At 44.0% G+C, this 23,618-nt stretch overlaps 1 protein-coding gene across 1 annotated transcript; it reads left to right on the top strand.

The window, feature by feature from the left end:
* The first annotated feature begins 17,721 nt into the window (after positions 1-17,721).
* LOC104384297 (feather keratin 4-like) lies at positions 17,722-18,075 on the top strand. Its single transcript, XM_009992659.2, has one exon. The coding sequence runs from the start codon at positions 17,722-17,724 to the stop codon at positions 18,073-18,075; it is 354 nt and encodes a 117-aa protein (XP_009990961.1).
* Positions 18,076-23,618: the final 5,543 nt, after the last annotated feature.

The following is a 23,618-nucleotide window of genomic DNA, read 5'->3' as shown; positions in this document are numbered from 1 at the left end:
AACCTGCAACACGCCGGGGAAACTGAGTCAACCCACCACTCGTGAGCCACCATGCAGACCACCCTGCCCTACCTCACCAGCAGCAGGAAGGGCTCAGGATGTGCCACATGGAGCTGTTCTGCTAAGGCTCAGGTTCTTTTTCTCTTCCTCCTTCCCTGCCCTCCTTCCTCCCTCCCAGGCAGCTCCTCTGCACTCTCCCAGGCTCTCAGCAGGCTGAGCGCTGCCCAAACTGCCCACCCCCAAATTGACCTGTAATGAACAAGTTGGAGATCACCCATCACCAGGTTTTGCAGCAAAACCCACGACATCTACCAAAGCCCATGAAAGCAGTGCGTTTTCAAGGAAAAAGAGCCAAGACAAGCAGAGTATTCCCAAAACATTCAGTTAAATCTGTCCAAGTCAGAAAGATGAAGTGGAATCAAACTTACTCAAGACACTAAAGAGGAGAAGTAAAGAGCAGCAGTCTGAGGCTTTCTGTGCTGTGAGCCCTTTTTATACTGTTTCTTGGGCTGCCCACTGGTCTATGACACCCGCTGAACAAGATCTTAATTAGCTCCCAAACACACAGATTACACATCACTCCTCAACTCCTCATCCACGCAAATAGTTTTCTCACTGTTAACATGCATTACTCAGCACAGGTTTTCCTCAGTGTCCCCCAGGTTCTTCCTTCTCAGAAATCACTCATCTGACTTCCCCAGGCTTGCAATATATCTATTCATTACTTTTTTTCTTATAGATACTGAAGCTTCTTTTTCCTAAATTGTTTTCATACTCTATGTTCATTACAATATTTTAACTCTAGATGTATCATTACCTTCTTGGAGACCATTATTAAATTTTCTCTGGGAATACCAAGGAATAGGTAAGACTTTTAATCCCTTTCCTGTCCTGGTGCAGGTCAGTGTTGGGACACTGAATCACTGAGGACACTACAAACATTGAAGCGAGGTGCAGCATTGCAACCATCTCCTGTAGGAGTTAGAATTTTCGTGTTCAGCTGCTTCTGTTTTCAGCTGTGGCCCCTGGGATCTGCTCTGGCAGCAGGGTCCCTCCTCAGGGACAAAAGGAAGCACATGGGGCTAGACCCCAACCTCGAGTGTCCCGTAACACAGGATAAAGCATCCCGCTCCCCTGTGTGGCTTTAAAGGATTGTCTTGCTCTATTCTATTCTCATCCAAGTGAAAAACAAACAAACAACGACGACAAACCAAAAACCACAAACCCAAAAGTCACTTTTTTAATAGTTATTGAAGGATTTTCCTCACATCAGACACAGAATCACAATATCACTGCAGCCAGAAGGACACATAAATCAGGGCTGTGGTGCAAAGTCTTCAGAGGGACACAGGAGGGAATGGGTAGTTGTGGTTTCCTGTTCAGAGGCAAAAGAAAGTACAGAAGGTCTGCAAGAGTCCACAAAACCAACCATCTCTATGCTTTAGTGTGCGGTATCGCACCTGTGGTGTGTAGCTGGGACGAGGAGCAAGGCAGATGGAGAGAATCTCCCATCTTTATTCCAAGTATAAGCCCTAGAGTGCTTCAGCTCAATATCAGTAGGGATTTAGAGAAGAAAATCAGCCCACAGTGCACTGCACTACTTGTGATACTGAAGAGTAGTTAAAAACACTGACTATGTGGAGCGATTGCGTAAATTAGATGGTTTTCCAACAGTTTTGTCATATTGGTAAAATCAGCAAAACGCTGCAGGAAGTGAAAACACTTCAAAAAGTTTAAGGAGGAAACAAGAGGGTGTTTGGAGAAACTGATAATTGTCCAAAGATGAATAAAGCAATCACAGGAGCCTGAGGAATGATGTGCATTGTTGTGTTGTGTTACAAAATAAACCTGAGACACAAAGGATGTCTCAGCCCCTCCAGGCAATCCGGGAGATGGTATATAAGGGCCTCTGGCTCAGAAGTCCTCACATCACAGGTCCTCGTTTCTCCTCTTCGTTGATCCAAGTAAGTCTGACCCCTTCATTACATTTTTATCTCTGGGTACAGTGGGTTTGTGTTATTTTTAACCAGCTCCTGCACACACAGCCTGAACCGCAACGGTGTCAGCACCTACCTTTGCGTGAAGACCTTTTTCCTCAATATTCTCAGGGGCGAACAGGGCAGCTGCAGATCTGCCCAAGTTGCACTGCAGCTGCTACAACAGAACAGAGGGGTTCAGCCACGATGGGGCTCAGTCCAGGTGCCTCTGCTCTTGAGCTCAGGGTGGACTGGCTGGTGCACCTGGGCACAGCTTTCCAGCATGTGGAGAGCCTGGGAGAGTGCAGAGGAGCTGCCTGGGAGGGAGGAAGGAGGGCAGGGAAGGAGGAAGAGAAAAAGAACCTGAGCCTTAGCAGAACAACTCCATGTGGCACATCCTGAGCCCTTCCTGCTGCTGGTGAGGTAGGGCAGGGTGGTCTGCATGGTGGCTCGCGAGTGGTGGGTTGACTCAGTTTCCCCGGTGTGTTGCAGGTTCACGTCCCTGCCTGCAGGATGTCCTTCTCCAGCCAGCAGCTCAGCTCCCGCTGCTCCCCTCCCTGCGAGGTGGTCTGCCCACAGCCCATCGCCGATGCCTGGAACCAGCCCTGCATCACCTCCTGCGGGGACTCCCGTGCCGTGGTCTACCCACCGCCTGTGGTCATCACCTTCCCGGGCCCCATTCTCAGCTCCTGCCCTCAGGAGAGCATTGTGGGCAGCTCGTCCCCAGTGGGGCTGAGCCGCCCCAGGGGCCTGCAGGGCTCTCTTATCTATGGGGGCTTCTTCTCCTCCTCCTCCTCCTCTTCCAGCCAGCTCTGGAGCCAGCGCTATGGGGGCTGTGGGCCATGCTAAGCATGGCAGAAGGTGTGAACAACAGAAGAAACAGCGAGGGAACTGATGGCAAGACCTCGATGTGCAATTGATCTGAGGAGCACGGCTCTCTGAAGCAGTGTGAACCTACGGGTGCTGCAGAGCACCCATGGGAACAGCTCTTCTGCTTCCCCTTCTCATGCTCTATTTGGTTTTAATGTCAATTTTCTCAAAACATGTCTTTTCCATTGCAAGAAACCAAACTACTGATTATGCAAAATCTGTTTCTCACTGTTAGAGCACTAAAGCATCACTGGAAACTGGTCCATGTATGTTTTTAGTTGTTTGAGACCATGCATTTTTTTCTTTGGTAGCTTTTATTTTGATACCCATATATCCAATAGGAAAGATCGATAGATGTCACCTTGCACTGCGATTTGACCAACCCATCTGAAATTTGAACCAAGAAAGAAGAACAATGTGCTGAAACTAAATCAGTTTGTTGCAGACTACCAAGCTGGCCCTTTTGTAAAAGACTGAAGTCTGTCCTGTATTTTTCCCTTTGCTTAAAATATACACTTCTTGCTCTCAATAAACTCTTATGATTGCATCCAAATAACATTCATGTTTGCTTTTGTCTCTGTTCTGGGGTAACGCAGCATCTGCAAACCCATTGAATCAAACATTCCCCTTATCTTAGAGACCTGTAGATGAGTGTTATGCTCTTACAGACAGTGTTTGGATAATACCTGTGGGTTCATTCATCAGGAAACTCTACTTACAACATGCAGAGCTTGTCCATGTGCCCGATTTAATCTTTACAAGGAACCAGGTGTGAGAGAACTGCCTAACCCTTCAATAAAATTTTCAAGATGACCACGAAGTACTAAACAGCCACTCCAAAAGTATTCTAATAGTTCATTCCCACACACCCTGCTTTCTCTTGGGTTTTTACTAAAACTATTGTAATTCCACATAACCTAAAAAAAAAAAAAAAATAGATTATGTAATAATTCTGTATAACAGAGAAGTAAAGAGAGAATATTAGTGCACAGCAGCAGAACGAACTTCCCAGAGATATTGAGAGACAGAAAATAGCTGGTGATGAAAACCCTGTCTGAGATACGGGAAACTTGAATCCACTTCCCTACTCTGTGCTTTCATACCTAGCTTTCAGAGATCATAAAACCTCCTCATCTGGGATCATAAATGCCCAAAAGCAGATATCTTTTGCTAGCTTAATGTCTTATTACTGTGCAAAGTAAAGAGCCTCCTGGCAGAATCTTAAGAGACAGGGAAGCAAAAATCGAAGCTTAAAGGTCAGCAGAGTCACATTTCAAAGAGCAACTTAGGTGACAAGAAGATGACTGCATCAAAAAGAAGTAGGTACAGAGAGTTCTCTAATAAATAGGGAGCAATGATCCAGCTGTGCTCAGGGACCAGCTGGAAGCAATAAGCAATTTCTGAGAGGCATCAGCCAGGTAGCCCCTCAGCTGTTGCTCACTGCTACGTTAACTTTGTTTAGCAGGGTACTGCAGAGCACCTCATCTTTCTTCTTAGCTCCTCACTGGAATTCTGGACCTGTCCTGTTGTATAGTGTTTTAAGTGCAAGTAAATGAGGTGGGTTGAATGTGCCATGAAGATATGGCCAACCACATCTTTCTGTGGACAGCTGGATGTTGCCTGTGCTGTATGGTCATCTAGCTGCTACTTTCCAGTAAGTGCCCTATGCTCTCTCATTCCTCTTTGTGTGTGTCTGGGCATGAAAATAATGGTAAGTCTCCCTTCCATTCTCTGTACTGTTTTCTGTCTCCCATAACTTTGTAGCAGTGCAAACTGGTGCAGTATGAGGTCTAAAGCAGTCATCCAACATGGGAAAACTTCTCATTGAGTAGAGGACTAATGTGGTGGGTTGGATCAGTTAAGGTCTTCACTCCCCTCTTGCTACAGGACTTAACTAGGATGGAAACACCAACACTCCCCACAGGAGATTCTCTCAACTGTGTTATTTCATAAACATAACAGAAAGCAAAACCAGAATGCTAAAATTATGATGCAGCATGATTTTTTAATGGGTGATAGAAGAGGGAAGTTTACAAAAGCAAAACATGATCATACAGAAAATGAGGCATTTGAGGCTTTTGCAAATGAGGTTTCTTGTTTCAGGAAGCTTCATTCAAGTGCAGTGTTCCTTTCTTCTTTCATAGTTGTAAGTTTGATGGTGCAGTCCAGTTTTCATCCATTAATGTAACTCTTCATTGACATCAGTCAGTGTCAAGCAGGAGAAATCACAGTATAAACTTATCCATTATCCTTCTTGTATAATGTTATTGAGTTGACTGTAGAAGGAGTATTAACACATTTGAAAGTTTGGACCATGAGAAGAATAGAAGAACACATTTACGGTGGAGAAAGGAGAAGTACATAAGCAGGTACAAGCACAAATACACTGTAAAGTGATATCAAGAATCAGCCTTTTTATGTCAGCATCTTAAAAACTCATCTTACTCTTGAGTTTGGATCTTGCATTCAGTATCCTGACCGCTCTTGGTGTAAGTATACTCCTGCTGGGTTTGGCAGGGCTCAAACCTCCTAAAGCGATAACCACTGAACCTCTGGGAATAATAAGGGTATGAGAACTTGCTTTCCTGCGACCCCCCATAAGTGAAAGAGCCTCTGTAGCCATAAGATCCCCCATAGCCAAGTGAACTCCCAATGGCAGCTGGTGCTGAGGATCCCACTACGCTTTCCTGAGGGCAGGAGCTGAGAATTGGCCCAGGAAAAGTGATGACAACAGGGGGTGGGTAGACCACTGCCCTGGAGTCCCCGCAGGATGTGACGCAGGGCTCATTCCAGGCGTTGGCGATGGGCTGCGGGCAGGCCACCTCGCAGGGTGTGGAGCACGGGTAGCTGCACAGCTGTCTGTAGGAGGACATTGTTCTGTAGTGGAAGTGGATCTGAAAGACAGAAGATCGTGTATAGCAATTCAGTGATAGGTCAGAGATTTATGTTCAGGCACTCAAGCATATTTGACGAGGAAGCTACCCACTTGAGTAGCTTCCTGGACAGAGATTATGTGGCTTCACAGTTCCTGGCTCTTTCTTTCGCTTTTCAAGACATGCTGCTTGAGTTATATTTATCTTCTGTCCTTGCCAAACTCTCAAATCTTCCTAACCTTCCTGTGTACATCGAACAATCTACATTTTCATCATGTCTATACATAATGTGCCAGAGAATACCCCAATGGGCTTCAGTTGTGTTCTTCTGTAAAGGAGCACAAACATTTCTGTGCTTCATGAGACCAATGGCCATCTCTCCCAGCCTCCTTTTCTCAATACTTAACCTGTAGAACAAGATTTATGGGCACACCTGAAGTGGTTGTTCCCCTGGTTATATCTACCCAATTCTAGCAGTTGGTATTTTAGGACTACCGACTTGTAAACCTTTGATAAAATCGTTGATTGTAGAGCAAGGGAAGTAGACATTCATAAATGAGTTCAACACAGGAATACTCAAAGGTTTTGTTAGAATTGGATCCTTTTATCAAGCTAGTAGGTGATGAGGTAATTCCAAATTCAAAATAATAAGCATTACAGCAATAAAAATTTAGGACCACCCGTTATGCAGAGCCTCAAAACTGAGCTTTACCTTCTACTAAAGCCAAGATCAGGCTGCAGGTCATTTCTGTACTAGCTTTAGGATCTAAGGTCATGAATCCTTGAAGCACTTAGCAAGGACTGCAGTAGTCCATCAAGAAGAGGGATAATGTCAGTCCCAAGCTCTCTGCAGGGTCAGTGAGCTGATTTTACAGAGAGACTGGCCCTATTAGTGCTGCAGCAGACATTTATGTAGGATTCACTCAGAGTTATCATTAAAAGACCATATTAAAAAGACACAAAGAATTAAAAACTTACTCAAGTCCCAGAGGAGAAGTCAGGAGAAGCTGTTGGGAGAGATGTGAGCAGTGCATGCTTTTATACTGCTGCTGGGATAGCCTGGAGGATCTGAGACACCCTTTGCACATGATGTTTGATGAGATTCAAACAGAAGTGATTACACGTCACGCCTCACAGCGTATAATCATTTTACTCACCGTTTGCAATTATTAGGCAATTCCCAGCTTTCCTTTACGCCTTACTACGTCATCTCTCTCTAAACTTTTTGATCACGTTCAGATTAATCAGGTTTCAGCCTCTCTGAAACAATCCCCAGGCTCTACCCTTCTGCAGTAATGAGGTAGTTCAGTCAAGCTAAAACCATCTGGTTGACAACTGTATTACATTTGATATCTTTTGGATTTTAAAACCCGCTCAGAGTTGGGGTACAGACTGTAAATATTAACCTTGAAGCTCCAGGGTGTGAGTTCGCTTATTGGACCTCCTTCATATCCCCACTTCAGCTGCTCAGTCAGGGTCTGACGCGCTGGCGCTGATACTCCAGTAAATCTGGGCAATTCACTGTAAAGCAGAAAATGAGCATTTGGTTAGTGTGTAGTAGAAATGCTGCTGAATTTAACCTGCACTCCAGGCCTGTGTGTATTTCTCGTACAGATCTCATCACCCCAACAGCCAGACCAAAGGGCAATTTATGATCTGAAGAGAGTCTTTGCTCAGATTCTGCTAAGGGCTGCTGTTTATTCCTCACCTTAATTATTATTTTTTCATCTTTGCTTTACAGTTAGTTCTATGTGTACCCTGGGACAAACTTCTTTCCAAACTTAGGTGCCAGACCCTCATCTCCTCCAATTGAATGTGATCCCACTGAATTTAGCTGGGCTCACTTTATATTATGCTCTCTGTAACGATTTCAGCAATGTTTCCCTGAAGCATTCCAACTCAGTAACTTTACGTCTAGCTGTCTCTTCAGTGCATGTCTTCACTCCAAGACCCATATTTTCAGAACTAGACAATGTCTGTATTCTTGGGCACAGGCAGCCTTGTTTTCTGAAGCCAGTGGCACTGAGCACTTTCCAGGATGGAATGAAAATTTGTTCAAGATGTCTCAAATTGAGTGGGGAAAAATCAATGATCGTTCTAGAAGATAATTTCAAGAAGGACCTCAATGATCCTGAGAAATCAATAAATGCTTTAGCCTTCAGCTTTCTCTGTAACCCATTACTGTACAGGAGACACGTACAGAGAGGAGAAACTCTGTCTTTTTTCATTTATTATCGCTGCCCTCTAATAGGATTCTCCAGGGCAAGACTTTGAGTCGCAGAGACCCAATGGCCATGAGGGCTTGACTCCTTGAACAAGACAGTAATCGGATGGATGGTGGCCAGTTGCCTGAAGGGAGTGCAAAGGGTTCAGCTCACAGATTCTCAGCAAGTAATGAATTACAGCAATAAATTCCATTGGATGTTATTTTGGCTTCACGGACCATGCAGCCAGGTGCCTAATACCACTTAGGAGAAGTACATTAGAATCATAGAATCATAGAATGGTTAGGGTTGGAAAGGACTTCAAAGATCATCTAGTTCCAACTCGCCTGCCATGGGCAGGGAAATTAAAGCCAAACAACCACAAAAAGGAGTTTGATTAATTCCCGCTCAAAGCTGACAAAGGGAGTGGATTGATACCAGGAAGGACCTGGTCGTTGACGTTTTGAAAGGAAATGAATTATGAGACGTTGAATTGTGTAACAATGTGATGAAGCAGGGAACACCACAGTAATTAGGATAAGTCAGAGCATTTTTTGCACCATCAAGATGAACTGAATAGGCACCAAATATCAGCAGGTCCTCATGAGCAAGGTCGTTTCATATACATAAGGAGTTTAAGTGCAAAACCAGTGCTCAACTGTCAAATCTTTTCTGGATGATCCTCCTGTTATATGACTCCTGCTAACTTGGATAAGATAAAATTTATTCAATAGTTTCCCAAGTACTGAAATGCAGATAGAAGAGCAGCTTTAATTATTAACAGGACATCCTGCAAAAACCATGATTCTTGTAAGAGTTTGGCATGAGTCTCTCTTCAGGGAAACCTTTTCAACTTGAAACCGTCTGCGGAAACTTGTTTATAAATTCTTAGGCAGGGACTTCTATGACAGCAGAGGATTGCTTAGGGTATCCCAATGTTTTTATTTTCCCATGGATTAATCTTTATGCGTAATCTTTAAATAGTTTCGTAATTCCAAACTCTGAAAGCATTTTTCTGTAGATGACCTTAGTTTTGTACGTTCAGCTTTGGTGTAAGGCTGTGAGTATCCTCAGCAGATTTTACCAATTGACTGACAGCTCACACCACCCCTGAATTCCTACTTGTGTAGAAAAGGAAGGATTTCCGTAAGGCCGTTTTGAGGTGTAACATCACCAGACTTTTTGTTTAACCTTTTACTTAAAATCTGTGCCCTGGTCAGAAGAATTGGAGGCAATTCAGGGGTTGGGGGTGGGCATAGATGATTTGTAACCATTTAGGGTCTGTCTGGGGAAAAAAAGAAAATGCGAGAGACATCAGAGATGAGATGTGTGGCCCATCCCATAGACCTGTAACATCTGTGCTTGCAAATCTTAAGCTGATGCTGAGAGATTAACAAGGAAAACTGGATCAGAATGTGCATCTAAGCACTATTTCTCCAGAGATTTTATGGAAAGATGGCTAAGGATTACACAGCAGGAAATATTATTGACATCTTCAAAGTTCCAGAGTGGTTCAGCTGCACTGAGTAAATCCAAATGGGGAGGTGGTGGCCACAATCCTGTCCCTGCCCTCTCCTGAGCTGTGGTTTTGTCAACAGCGGGAGAAAACCAGATACCCCTTCATGAACCACCTGTTCTCTGTTTGTTTTTCTTAATTCTGGTGTGTTTCTCTTTCGTTGATTTCATCCAAATGTTTGAAGGAAATGCAGGGTAGAAAAATAAACAGCGAAGAACAAAACAAAAGCTGATGGAGGCACTGACTGCTGGGATTTTGGATGGTCTACTTTGCTCTTTTCTTACTTCTCCCTTCATCCTGGAAGAATTTCTTGCTCTCTTAAGTGATCTTGGTGCACCTAATGGTGACAAACCATCTCCTATGAGTGAGGTCTGGTGTATTCAATGCTTGGCTGCATCAGTAGCTTCTCCTTGCACTTCATAACCCTTCCGTAAAATTGTATGACCCACTATTTTTTTTTTCTTCCATGTTTATTTTATTTCTTCCAGATGGAGATGGGTTTTCTGCCTTTCCTCTGGCCTGGCAGAGCAGAACCTGCTGCTGAATGTAAAACCCACCCAAATTCTAACTGTAACGATGGGCAGGAATAGGCACACCTCTATTTTCCTTCCCAGCTCTTCCTCTGAATCAGAAACTGATGCAAAGACAAACACTTTGTAGCGATGTCTCAACTGCCTTTCCTGTAACAACCACCTAGACGGCAGCGATGTTGGGAAAACGCTGTCTTTCAAAGTGAGAGCTGCATTCCTGACCGCGTAGTCTTCGGCCGGGGGGGAAGCCACACCTGCACCCGCCCGGCAGCCGACTTTGTGCAGGGTGAGGTTCCAGCGGGGCTGTGCTCGGAGGACTTCCCAGCAGGATTCACCCCATGGCTGGGGCCCAAAAGACACAGATGTACGTCCCACTCACCTATGTTTTCCTACCCATCACAACATGTGCCCTGGGTGTGTGTGGACCTGTGTGCTCCAGGACTTCTATGAGGTGGACAAACATCACCCATGGGATAGGAGGTAGAGGGAACAAGGTTTGAAAAACCTCTGTGGTTTTTATCATCAGCAATGAGAAGATTCTGGAATTCCACCATTGTATCCATGATCTGTGTAGTGCACTATGCTTGACATTGCTGATCTGGCTCTCCAAGGCCACATTCCGTGCATACCCCTTAAAACAAGGCTGCAGCCCACTGCAGCTTGTGTTTTTTGTCTTGGCTGATACACATGGCAACCATGTGGTTAGTGAAGCCCAGCTCTGCCAGGAGTTCATGCGCTTCAGCCTGTGGAAAACTTGGCATTTTCAAGACTGCACGAGTCAGGCCATCAGAGATTTTGACTGCTATTTCGGGAGAGGAAGAAGTCAATAATCCTCATCGTGCTGACTGTCTCAGGATGCACTTACCTCTCTGTTCAGGGGAACACACCTCTAGTGACTTGTGGCAAGGAGTGAACGGAGATCCTTTTGCTGTTGAATCCTGAAGTATGCCCATGCCTTCCAGGCTCTCCTTGCCTTTGATTTTTTTACTACCGGTGCCTGCACCTCATTTCCTTTCCTTTCCAATGACTTTTAGGGAGGTGGTGGCAGAAATGGTAAGGTGACTTCAGAGAATCACAGAATGGTTTGGCTTGGATGGGACCTTCAAGATCATCTAGTTCCAGCCCCCCTGCCGTGGACAGGGACACCTTCCCCTAGATGATGGCTAGTTTGCTTGGACATGCTTGTTGCCAGGAGGACTAAGGAAAGGTTCCACAGATGCCTCAGTTGCCTGTGAGGTATTGAGGCTCACCAGGCTTACAGGTGCATGTCCATCACCAGAATGCAGGAAATATGAGGCTGAGGGAATGTTTGTCGTGTATGTGCCAGCATCACATTTTCTTTTGGATCTCAAGGCTATCAAATACAACAAAAACAGTACATGTGTGACTGTGTGGCTATGAAACATTTAAGATCTTTATCAAGGTCTGGGATTTTCTTTTAATACCTTAATTCGTGCAAGAGACTAATCATCAAGGATTATTTTGGCATCAGTAGGCTATGGTTTTAGAAACCATACAAACAAAAGGAGAAGACAATATTGTGATGCAGAAAGGATTTTATTGGAACTGACAAATGGGATTTATCAGACCAGAGCAATACTGCAGGGAACAATATAGAGGAATTGAGTTAAATTTACACAACAGCAAAGTAGAAAGGAGTTGAGCACAGAGCCAGAACATTGTGAGCAGAGATCTAACACAAATGGGAAATACGGTGTCTGGGCCTGTTTCTCAGGATGGATGAGCACGTCAGGCTCCTGAGGACTCTCGCTGCCCTTCTAAAAGCCACATGTCTCTGCTCACTCACAGTCTGCAAAACTGCTCTTTTTCCTGCTGGGTCTTGCCATCCAGGGAAACCTTGCAGGACTTAGCAGGGCGATATATCCCATAGCTGCGGGAATAGCAGGGGTAGGAGTACCTGCCACCCAGTGAAGCACTGGACCCGAAGGAGCTCTGGGCACCCAGGGAGCTCCTGTAGCCAAAGGAGCTGCCCAGCCCCAGTGGGGCCGAGGTGCCCACAATGCTTTCCTGAGGGCAGGAGCTGAGGATGGGGCCCGGGAAGACGATGGTCACGGGCGGTGGGTAGACCACAGCACGGGAGTCCCCGCAGGAGGTGACGCAGGGCTGGCTCCAGGCGTTGGCGTACGGCGGGGGGCAGCTCACGTCACAGGGCGAGTAGTTGCAGACCTGCCTGTAGGAAGACATCTCTTTGGCTGGGAGTAAGCCTGAAACAACATAGGGTGGGGAGAGCGTGGGTCAAGGGCGGCAGCACAGGGGGAGCTCTTGTTTAGTGAAAGCAATGACAGTGAAGGAACACATTCAGAGGGCAAGTGCCACAGGTAAATCTGTTTAAAATTAAAGATGAGAAAGGCAAAACGCATTTTACTCTATTTCCTTCACATCTTGATATACAACACTCCTTACCTGAACTTTGTAGAAGTAAACTGAACTGACACATTGGCTCAAACCCTCCCCTGCCCCGCAAAGAACGTGACTTACTTGGTTGAACAGCAGAAGAGAAATGAGAATCGAAGAGAAGTGGTTTGAGAGCTCTGGGCTACAGGTGCTTTTATAGTTACTCAGTTTGCCCTGAGGGAAGTGAACCATTCTTGTCCTTCTATGTACTCATTGTCCCTCAAATACACTTTTTTGCATATGTCACTCAATCAAGGTGATTGTTTTGCGTATTACTTCTTGTAAGAAACTCCACCTCAGGTGGTTTTACATCTACATCACAGTCCTTAGACTTACTGCATGTCAGTCACAGGGCTGATTTCCATCTTTGTTATAACTCTAATGACTTTATTGGAGACAGAGAGATTAAGATATACTTTGCTATGAATCTGCAGAATAATTTTTCAAGTTCTGTTGCGGTCTTATAACTTAACCAATATTTCTATATAAGTTGGTTGTATTATAGCTTAACCAATATTTCTATATAAGTTGGTCGTATTCTGGTGTTTGCTTGTTTTTCATGGTGTTTTAAATGCTAAGTCAGAGCAGGAGATAGAGGTCTCAGACCTTTGTCCAAAGCCACAGCAGTATGTTTGATTCTTCTTTTACTATTTCAGTTTAACCTTTTAGTTTTCTCTAGCAATTCATTTATAGAGAAAGAAAATTTGTGTTTTGGAAGCAGTATTTGTAAATCCCTCTTTCTAAATTCAAAGTTCATCTCCAGCATTGAACTGTTAGCTACAAATTGCCATCATGGGAAATACTTTGGCAATTCCCAGAACTGCGCACTGCAAAACAGGGTATTAGATTGTGCCCTGTTTAATGACAAGTCTTAACTTTTATACATGAAATGTAGAAATTCATATCTAGCTATCAGCTAATGTAACTGGGCTTAGAACCAAGACAGAAGTATTGTCATGATGATCAGCCTTGACTTAGGGAATACTCTTTAATAATCCTAAAGATTTCATACATTAACGTACATTGCTTACCGTATTTGGAAACAGAAACACGGAAATAATACAATTAAATTTCAGCAACCTGTGTTAGCCACCATGTCGCTGTCCTATTGTTTTTCTGGACTGAGACATGCCAGAAAGTCTGTGCCAATTATGTTTGAGGGCACTAATTGCACGGCCTTAATTTCCTGTAAATGAGCTTTTCTTCTGTGATCTGTAGATAGTAATTATTCTTCCCATTATGTCTTGGAGATGTGTATTTAGTTTGTCAGTGACTCCGAGCTGGACAATCTCCTACTTCGATTCTTACAGTTCTCCAAACAATGGTCCTTGACTCAGTGTCACAGTGCGGGAGATTAAAGAATGAAGACTCCTCCCAGCTCTCCAGCTGAATCAACAAGTGTGGCTGAGGGCATTATTTAGCCTCAGTCTTTTAATAAGCCCATCAAGAAATCAACAAGAATAATTACCCAATTCGTTTGGGTGTTGTACAAATGAGTGGTTGTTCATAAAGCATTGAAAAAACAAGGGTTTTGCATTCTCTTGAGACATAAAAAGAAAAGACTAAGATTGAGAAATAGGGATGGGAGGAGTATTAAAATGGACAGCAACTACACTGGCATGATCACAAAGCAAACATGATTTCCAGGGAAGGAGTTAGAAAAGGCTCCATAGACTGAGAGAGTTTCCAGACTCTGAGGAGGAAGACAGCTATCAGATTAGGACAAAGAAAAGAAGATAATGATTCAGAAGTGCCTGGTTTGAAGGAAAAGTAATTAATACAGGTCAGGCACCGTCTAGTCACTGCTTTGCTTTTAGAAGGGAGACTGGTCACTCCTAGCTCACAAGACCTCTGCCTGGTGTAGACCTGCCCTCCTAAAGATGCTGAGCCCACAAGGCATGTGCTAGAAACCAGAAAATGCAGGTTTACTATTTCCCATTACCCACTTCTCTGCCTCTCTGCCATGCTCACTCTGGCAGCAAGAACTATGGCTCGGCCCTGCGTGCTCCTCAGACCTCCAAACATCATGGCAGCATGGATATGTCTTATACAATGTGCATCTTAAAGGCTTGCAGATGGTCACTTTTCAGAGTCGTTTCCATAAGGTAGTATCTACCAGATAGAAAAAAATTGTAGATATCCGGATTATAAACATCCTTCACCATCCCTCATTCTTCCACTATCCCTTTGAGAGTACACCATATCTCAGATGATCAGTAATGTTGCATTGGCCACCTTCACTATCATCCATCTGGCTTTTTAAGGATTTAATTCCAGAGGTATTTCACAGCACCAGGGCAAATGTGTTGCAAGACTTGGAGAGTCCAGTGCGAGGACTCCTCGCTACTGTCTCCCAGGTCTGACAGATCCTGGGAGCTTAGAGTTTTGCCCACGAAACTCATTTCATTTAAACTGATCTCATGGACCACCGCATGCTTTGGGTGCCCGCCACAGCCAAATTCGCATCGGATTTCTTCTGCCTCAAGTTAAACTTTTGCTGTTTCATGCTATATTAAGTGTTTTCCCCAGCAGGTACAATACTGCTCTGTGTAAGTCTGTATAACACCCACATGGAATGGGAAATTACTACTGATGATTTCTAGAAGAGATGATTAAGACAGAGGCTAAATAATTTACCAAACATCTCTTGGCAATTAAGTGAGCCTTTGGGAGGGGATCCCAGGCATGTCTTGTACTTGTTAGTGTTATTATTTATAATTATAATTCTATTATCTCTTAGCTTATGTAAATGAGGTTGGCGCCCAGATACCGGGAAAATAGAGAACTCAGGCAGTCACTGCTGTCAGGAACCAATAAACGAAACCAACTAGTTTTAGATATGGTGAAAGGAAGGATCACCATCCCCACTGGAGAGAGCAGTGACCACAGAGGGCGAGTTGTCCTCACCCTAATGCACGCAGGACAATGAGGGCGTCTAAAAACCTCTCCCCAAATTCTTGGCAAAGATTAGGCTGGAAATCTGCTCTAGACCGCTGTGTCTTTACCAGGACATCTTTACCTTGCCCTGGGTCTACACCTGATGTTATTTTCTATTTTCCTGCTTCCCTAGCAGGTTCAGGAGCAAGAGCAGGGTAATGTCTCTGTTTGTAATAAATAGTAAAGAAAACAGAGCATTTCCATCCCACCTGATAAACACACAGGAGTGCAGATCACAGCTCCCAGTAGGGAAGGGACATGGTTCCTTAAATGAGTTTTGCTGTCAGAAGTTGGGCTTGTTCAGCCTGGAGAGGAGAAGGCTCCAGAGAGATCTTGCAGCAGCCTTCCTGTACCTAAAGAAGCTACAAGAAAGCTGGAGAGGGGCTTTGGACAAGGGTATATAGTGATAGGACAAGTTCTAATGGCTTTAAACTGAAAGAGGGGAAATTTAGATTAGATAGAAGGAAGAAAATCTTCCCTCGGAGGGTGGTGAGGCACTGGAACAGGTTGCCCAGAGAAGCTGTGGCTGCCCCATCCCTGGAAGTGTTCAAGGCCAGGCTGGATGAGGCTTTGAGCATCCTGATGTAGTGGCAGGTGTCCCTGCCCATGGCAGGGGGGTTGGAGCTAGACAATCTTTAAGGTCCCTGCCAACCCAAACCTTTCTATGATTCTATGTGTAATTTGATTCAGCTCTCCAATTACTAAATGCCGTAAGCAATATTTTTGACATATAAATTCCTTAAGTTCATCAAATGTAAATGTAGGTGCAGGAAGACCCCAGCATTTGACCACTTGCTTTGATCTGTGATCTGTTACATCAGGTGAGGAGCTGGGTACTGTTTTCCAGTTGTACATTTATTTATTACGAACTCCTGTACGTAGCTAGAACAGGATCCACCGTCTGAAAGGGCCCAATATGACATTTCAGAACAAAGGAGTCGTTAAAAGCAGTACATTTTGGAATAACTTGTGCATGAGACTAATTCCTTCCTAGCATTTCTAAGCAAGGGTTTCCCTGTCCTTTTTCATCCTTTTTTTTTTTTTTTAACTAGGGCAATATATAATAATATTCTCCAGAAATGAAGAAGGATAAGACTTCTTCAGCATGTAAGTCCCATTTCCCCTCCCTCTACTACACTTTTTTAATAAGCTGTGGAAAATCACCGTTATCATCAGAAAGGCCCTTATATCACAGAGCTGCTTCTCTGCAGCTGTGAGCAGGACGATCATGTAACTGAAGAACGTGAGACCTGCAATCTATAGATATTTTTTTTTTTTTCACCAATTGAGGAAAAAAGAGGAGGGATAAAAGGGGAGCAGAGCAGTATCTTTCCAAGGGTGGTATAAAGGTCTCAAACTTTCACGTCCCTTTGCAACTAAAAGGGTTGAAAACTTTTACACCAAGCATGACAAAACCACTACATCATTTTCAAAAAAAACCACCAGTCTTTTTTGTCCAATCAGCAATCCTCTGTTTTACTGATCCGAGTTATGTGCTTTGAAGCTTGGACAAGTGGAAGGAGGAAGTTAATTTCTGCAATGAGTAGAAAGAAACTAATGATGAATACTGCCTCTATTTTGAGATGAAAGATTTCCGTCGGCTGCAATATGGATATGATACCATTCAACTAATAATTGCTTAACAGCAAACAATGTGCAAAGATTCCTCCACCCGTTGACGTGACAAATGCAAGAAAGTTTGTTTTGTAACTAGGAAGGACCGCATGCCCGAAGGGTGGCTCAGACCCTGGAGCTTCTCTGAGGAACCGTATAAAAGGGCTTGGAGCACAGAGCTCTTCATCCACTCTTCTTGGCTTCTCCTTGGTGGTGAACTGAGTAAGTCTGATTTCAGCTAAATCTGTTCTATGAGTTTAAAAGCCACTTTAATAAGAGTTTTAATGTCCTTATGCCTGAGCACTTAATATAGCTTTGTCTATTATGGGAAGAATGTTATTTTCATAACATTTTTGTCTTTTCAAAAAAAATTCTGTAACTTTTCAGCTTGGCAGGCTTTGGAGGGTATGGGTTTTCCATGGAGAGCATGGAGCTTCAAGAGCTTTGTGCATGTTTCAGAGAAAGAATGCTTAATGATTTTATCTATGCCCAGGAGTGCTTTCTGAATGAAGACAACAGATTTAGGAACAGTTTAAAATAAATATTGCGAAGTTAATCCTCAACTCTCCTTAATGAGGCTTTGCTGACTTCTAACAGATTATCTAATCTTCATTATTTTTGCATATGAATTGCAATCACACTTTACACTTGGCTATAGAAAAGTAACTTTCTGGATATTTTGATTTGAACAAATGAGGGCTCCTCTTTGCAAACACACCTGCGCTGTCGCCCTTGACCCACGGTCTCCCCACCCTATGTGTTTCAGGATTACTCCCAGCCAGAAAGATGTCTTCCTACAGGCAGGTCTGCAACTACTCGCCCTGCGACGTGAGCTGCCCCCCGCCGTATGCCAACGCCTGGAGCCAGCCCTGCGTCACCTCCTGCGGGGACTCCCGTGCTGTGGTCTACCCACCGCCCGTGACCATCGTCTTCCCGGGCCCCATCCTCAGCTCCTGCCCTCAGGAAAGCATTGTGGGCACCTCGGCCCCACTGGGGCTGGGCAGCTCCTTTGGCTACGGGAGCTCCCTGGATGCGCAGAGCTCCTTCGGGTCCGGTGCCTCACTGGGTGGCAGGTACTCCTACCCCTGCTATTCCCGCAGGTACACGACTTACAGTCGTGGGAGCTGCGGGCCCTGCTAAGCCCCCCAGGGATTCCCCATGGAGCAGGACTCGGCAGGGACCAGAGCCAAGTCCCTGCCAGTGGCTGAGCAGAGGGACATCACTTTCAGAGGGGCAGCATACCAGGCTGAGGTGGGGGTCTTCAGGAGCTGGGCACAATCAGTCACCCTGAGAAACAATCCCAGACACTGTATTTCCCTTCCTGTTGGATTAGATATCTGCTAACAAGATCCCAACTCTGTGTTTGAGGGGCTGTTTACTTCAGAAATATAGGAAAGGCCGCAATTTAAATTCAAGTGGTTTACAGAAGACTAGATACCAGTGCAAATTAGATCCTGTATGTTCTGGCTTTTCATATGGGCTGGTGTTTCATGGCTGTTGAGATACAGTGGAAAAACTTCTCAAAGTTCCAGTTGGATTGTGGGAGCTACCTTTTTCACATAGTCTGGGATTTATAACCAAAAAAAAACCCAAACACCCAAACAGGTGAAAACCAAACTCGACTCTCAAATGTTGCAAATGTAACAAAGACAAGAGATCATCTTGCAAACTGCAGCCCCCAAAGAAGATAACCATGTCCATCCCCAGCAAACCCTGCAGATGTATTCTGTACTCTCTGGATTGTTCTGTTCTGCTGCTATGAAGTCCTTGTCCTGTTTCAATTAAAGTTTGTGTCGCATCACAACGTTTGCTTTTCGTTTTCCTTTTCTCCTCAGCTTAAAACTATTGTACAATGATGCTAAAATCATTCCTTGTTTGAGACCCAGGTTTCTCTGGGTGTTAATCCACAGCAAAGGAAAAAGTGTCCTGGATATTGTGTGCATTATTCACTTAGTCACAAGATGTGGACACCCCTAAAATGTTTTGTAAGGATTCAGGCCACAAAGATGATCAGAGGGCTGGAGCACCTCTACTGTGGAGACAGGCTGAGAGAGTCGGGGTTGTTCAGCCTGAAGAAGAGAAGGCTTCAGGGAGACCTTCCAGTACCTAAAGGGGCTACAAGAAAGCTGGAGAGGGGCTTTGGACATGGGCGTGTAGTGATGGGACACGGGGCGATGGCTTTCAACTGAAAGCGGGGAGATTTCGATGAGATCTAAGGAAGAAATTCTTTACAATGAGGATGGAGAAGCACTGGAACAGGTTGCTCAACGAAGTTGTGGATGCCCCATCAAAAAAATAAGGCAAATTAGACTTACTCGATCCACCGAAGAGAGATAGAAGAAGCAGGTAAACAGCCTCGAGCTGCAAGTGCTTTTATACAATTCCTCTGCTGCAAGTGCTTTTATACAATTCCTCTAACTGCCTGGAGGAATTTTTGGTGATTATCTTGTTTACTTGCAAATCAGACATTGTTGCTTGGATCATTCCTTCAACTGCTGTAATTATCTTTCTTAGGGTTAGTTGTTATTTCTGAGCCCCATACAGTGTGATATCCATCTGACAACCAGCTTTAGGCTTCTTCATGATCACTAATTGTAGCTGACAACACAAAACACGTGGGTTTTTTTTCCGAAGAAAGTGTGTAAAATTCCTCGTTAGATTTTGAAAACTTTGGCTTGAATTCCTTGTTCAATGTGTTGAAGAAATCCAAATCCTCCAGCTGGAAGCAGAGCTAAAGACTAAATAAATCTGTTGCCTCTCCACTTCTATGGAAAATTATAACTTCTTTACACAATGAAGTAACAAGCAAAGTAATCAGTGGAGAAGGAGGGCTTGTATCATTTGTACTATATGTGTTTAATTAGGAGAGCTTAATTTTTCACACTGCAAGGCTGGTTTTCAATCTTTTTTTAAACATGTCTTTATGTACGATAATCCTCCCAGGTATATTTTCAACCGATAGAGCAAATTTACACCTTATAAAGACCAGAAGGTTCATAATTTGATTTTGATTTTAGTATTTTTGACTTGATTTTAGTATGGCAGAGAAAATGATTTTAGTATGGCAGAGAAAAAATTGTCTTCTATGACAAAGAAAATAACCTTGGCCTGCAGAGCTATGAAAGGTCTGCTTAGGAGGAGGAGATCATGTTTTAAAGTGAAACTATTACTCATTATCAAGACCTAAATGTGCAGCAACATGCCATCAATTTTATTACAGTAGAACTCTGTATCTGCAACATATTAATCACACAGAGGTGCTTTGAAGTCCTTTATTCTACGGAAAAAAAATTCGACCAACCCAGATAAACGTTGCCTAGAGCTTCTTCATAGCCATCCCACATAATTTAAGCACAACCTATGCCATAAAGGACAGGGCTTACATTGTCAAGGGTGTAAACAAGAATGAGAGACAAATTAACTGCAACATATTTCTGCTGCCCAGCCTACACACGAGCCACTCTGTTTCACCCCACCAAACCGAATGGCAAAATGCCCACTCAGAAAGCTGTATTATCCCACCCATCAGGGTCAGCAGTGCAGCTCCCAGCCACCATGGCAATGGACCTTATCCAAAGGCTGGGAGAAAAAGACAGGAGCACTTTTGTCTGGAGAGTAGATGATCTCTGCCAAGTCCTTCATAACTATGATTATCACAACCAAAGCCTCTGTGAGCATCTGTCGTTTTTGCAAACCAGGACAACTGTGGGTTTGTTATCACCTTTTATCTTTATCTCAAGGGGATGTTGCCTTCAGCCAGCCCCAAAGGTGATGAGAGTGGAGAGGTACCCGTGCTGTGCCAAGAGTATGCCAACATCATCAATTACAAGCACTTAAGTTGACCAGCTACTGCCCTGGGTGCATTCCTATGGTGATCACCTGAGAAATTAAGAGAGAAGTAAACAAATCATCCACCACAGCATGCAGAGAGGTCTTTGCAAGGGTAGAAGCTTTGAGGGGCCTGTGACGTGTTGACCTAAAACCTATTGAGCTGGTTAAAACCAGACCATTGCAGCCAGTGGAGGGAGTGGGACATTCCTCCAAAAATGCGAAAGAGCATCCAGAGACTGGAGGTCCCAAAACCTTTTCTGTGGAGTACGGAGGGAGTCTAACTGGCTGGCTCAGCCCTAAGATATGTGCTTAAAGAAAATCCCTTCTACATTTTGTCTTGCTTTGCACAGAAAGGCTTCTTTCTGGGAGGAGCGGGGGCAGAGTTGAGTCTCTGTAAGCCTGAAGTATATAGCAAGGAGCTGTAATGATAAATCAGTAAAAATAATGGAGTAAGTGAATTCCTGACCACTCTTTGACATTCCTCTGGAGAATCAGCAGAAAATTCCCTATTGGAATTTCTTATGGACTTGTTATCTTATTATGTAGACTGTAAATTCCAGTAATTGTTAGATGCTCCAGTTATATCAGATGCCCTAAAGGGACAGATACTGCACAAGGGCAGATCATGAGATGTTGCCTTTCCTGAGGGTTTTACCATATAAACATAAAATAATAGCATGCAAAATTGCAGGAAAGGGATTTATAGAACCAGTAGTGAGAGTTATATTTAACAATTAATAGATGCAAGAACAGCAGCAGCTGTTAAGAAACAAATCTCATGCTAATCCTTTCAAAGCTGACTTTAACAGCATTAGCAGTGCTTTTACTAATACTTACCTTCAACAGTCCTGGTTCCTCTGGTCGGTGGTTTGGTCTCTAGCACTTATGAGTCAGCAGCAGTAACAAATGAATTATTTATAGCATGAAAACACAACTTTAGGGATGAGTTTCCAGTAGCTTTGATGATGGTTTTGCTGCCAGGGGAAACTCAAGTTGGCTTTATAATGGGAAAAGTGTGCATTGTGCTTCCAGATCAGACCAAGCCAGGTCTTCCTCCCTGACCCCCTGCATGTCTTGGAAAGGACAGGATTGGTACCCTGGTGCACTGCCCCTGGCTCAGGGCTCCAGCATTGTCCTGGTACATACCCATAGCTCAGGTTAGATGCCACAACTGTGTGCAGCATCAAAAGCTTCTACTAAGAGACAGTATTTATGAACTGTGTAACATTTTTGTGTCCTCCAAACACCCATAGAATAGAGTCACTGCTGGGATGGATCAAAAGCTGTCATTATGAGGAGCCTTCAGCTCTGGCTGTCTTACAGCTCTTTCCCAGTCCTCATGCCATTCCCAGGAAGCTAAACATGCTTCCTAGCCCATCTTCAGGAACAACACGGTGTCAGAGCAGCCAACGCCCTGGCACAAACTTCTTCAAGTGCCAGACAAAAGTAAAGTACAGCATCCTTCAGGCAGCAGATATGTGCAATGCAGCTGCTTCCACAAATGTGCTGGCTCCTGGCCACAGCCATGCTCTCAGCTGGGTGCCTAGGTGAGCGCTTGGCCCATGGAGCTGGAAAAAAAGCCCCAAAACAAAGTCAGAAAGTTTTGGTTTAACTATCGTAACATGACCATCAATTCTAAGGCTTTCAGTCATAACCTCTTTGGGGTAACATCACCAGTGTTATGTTTTAGAGAGGAATGATTAGTCAATACTGGGGCGTCTTGCTCCAGTAATTACCAGGAGGGTAATAACCCATCACATCACTGATGTCAGAGAGCCATCATTGTTAACATCTCCTGAAACACCAGTTCTGAGCAGGCCCAAGACTTTCCCAGGCTGTTGCTCCAGGGATCTCCATACTGACTCACCATAATCTAGAGCTCATTTTGACACACTGGCAGCAAATTGGTCAACAAAGAGGCAAACATGAACAGATTAAGCAGAGAAACACAAATATTCTTTATGGTGAGGAGCGATGAGTAATTCCAGGGCACAGAGCTTCATCCTGACCTTTTCAGATGAAGTGCAGTTGCCATCACCATGAACTTTGTAACCATCCTGGCTTCTCCATGTTAATTACAGCATGCCTTTTTCTCCATCCACAAATAGGTTTTGGTCTTCATGTACATGACGTGTTGTGGTTAGACATGATTTTGGATGGTGTTCAGCTCCAGATGTGTATGTTTGAAGGAATATTTACAAGTTGGATCTCTCTAGCTTTCTCATTTGGCATATGTCTACTGCTTATGCTGCTTTAGAGCCTGAAAATTGACTTTTGTAGGCTGATACAGAAGTCAGGAAGGGACTCCTGACTATTCCTCCTTCATAGAATCATGGGAGTATCTGCCTCCTATGCATTAGCTTTGCAAAATAATATCTTTTGGTTCATTAGCATGTCTTACTGACTCAAGTTTTGGAAACTAAAGAGTATTGCCTTGAAGATTTGCAGGGCTGACTCATATGCAAAGATTAAATCTTAATGAGGGATGCAGCATTGTGATCACTGTGCTTGCCCAAATGTGTGGTGAAACATTCCGAACTGCTTTGAAAATGTTGCTTGCTCAGAATGGAGTAATTGTTGATATTTGTCAATCTTTTTAATAGATTCATGGTATTGGTCTTTGTATAGTTATTTATCATAGCTATTCTAAAGAATAACCATAGGCACAGGTGGTGGAGTGCATTGCTCAGAGCCAGGTAACCCTGAAGAAGAGTGACAGGAAGGTGAAGGCTTATGCACTCACCCCACGGAGCTTTTGTGGAGCTCCACACCAGACTTTCCAAAGATTTCATATTTAATATGCTATTTTGAAAGTTTGCCTCTTACTTAGCATCCCTACCTCAACTGTAAAT

The sequence above is a fragment of the Tauraco erythrolophus genome, assembly GCF_009769465.1.
Source record: "Tauraco erythrolophus isolate bTauEry1 chromosome 30 unlocalized genomic scaffold, bTauEry1.pri scaffold_44_arrow_ctg1, whole genome shotgun sequence".
Lineage (NCBI taxonomy): Eukaryota > Metazoa > Chordata > Aves > Musophagiformes > Musophagidae > Tauraco > Tauraco erythrolophus.
Note: the sequence above shows the minus strand (reverse complement) of the source record. Positions and strands in the feature narration are given on the sequence as shown.

What these genes read in the sequence shown, in the direction of transcription:
- LOC104384297 (XM_009992659.2), top strand. Translation starts at nt 17,722, where the DNA reads ATGTCTTCCTACAGGCAGGTCTGCAACTACTCGCCCTGCGACGTGAGC.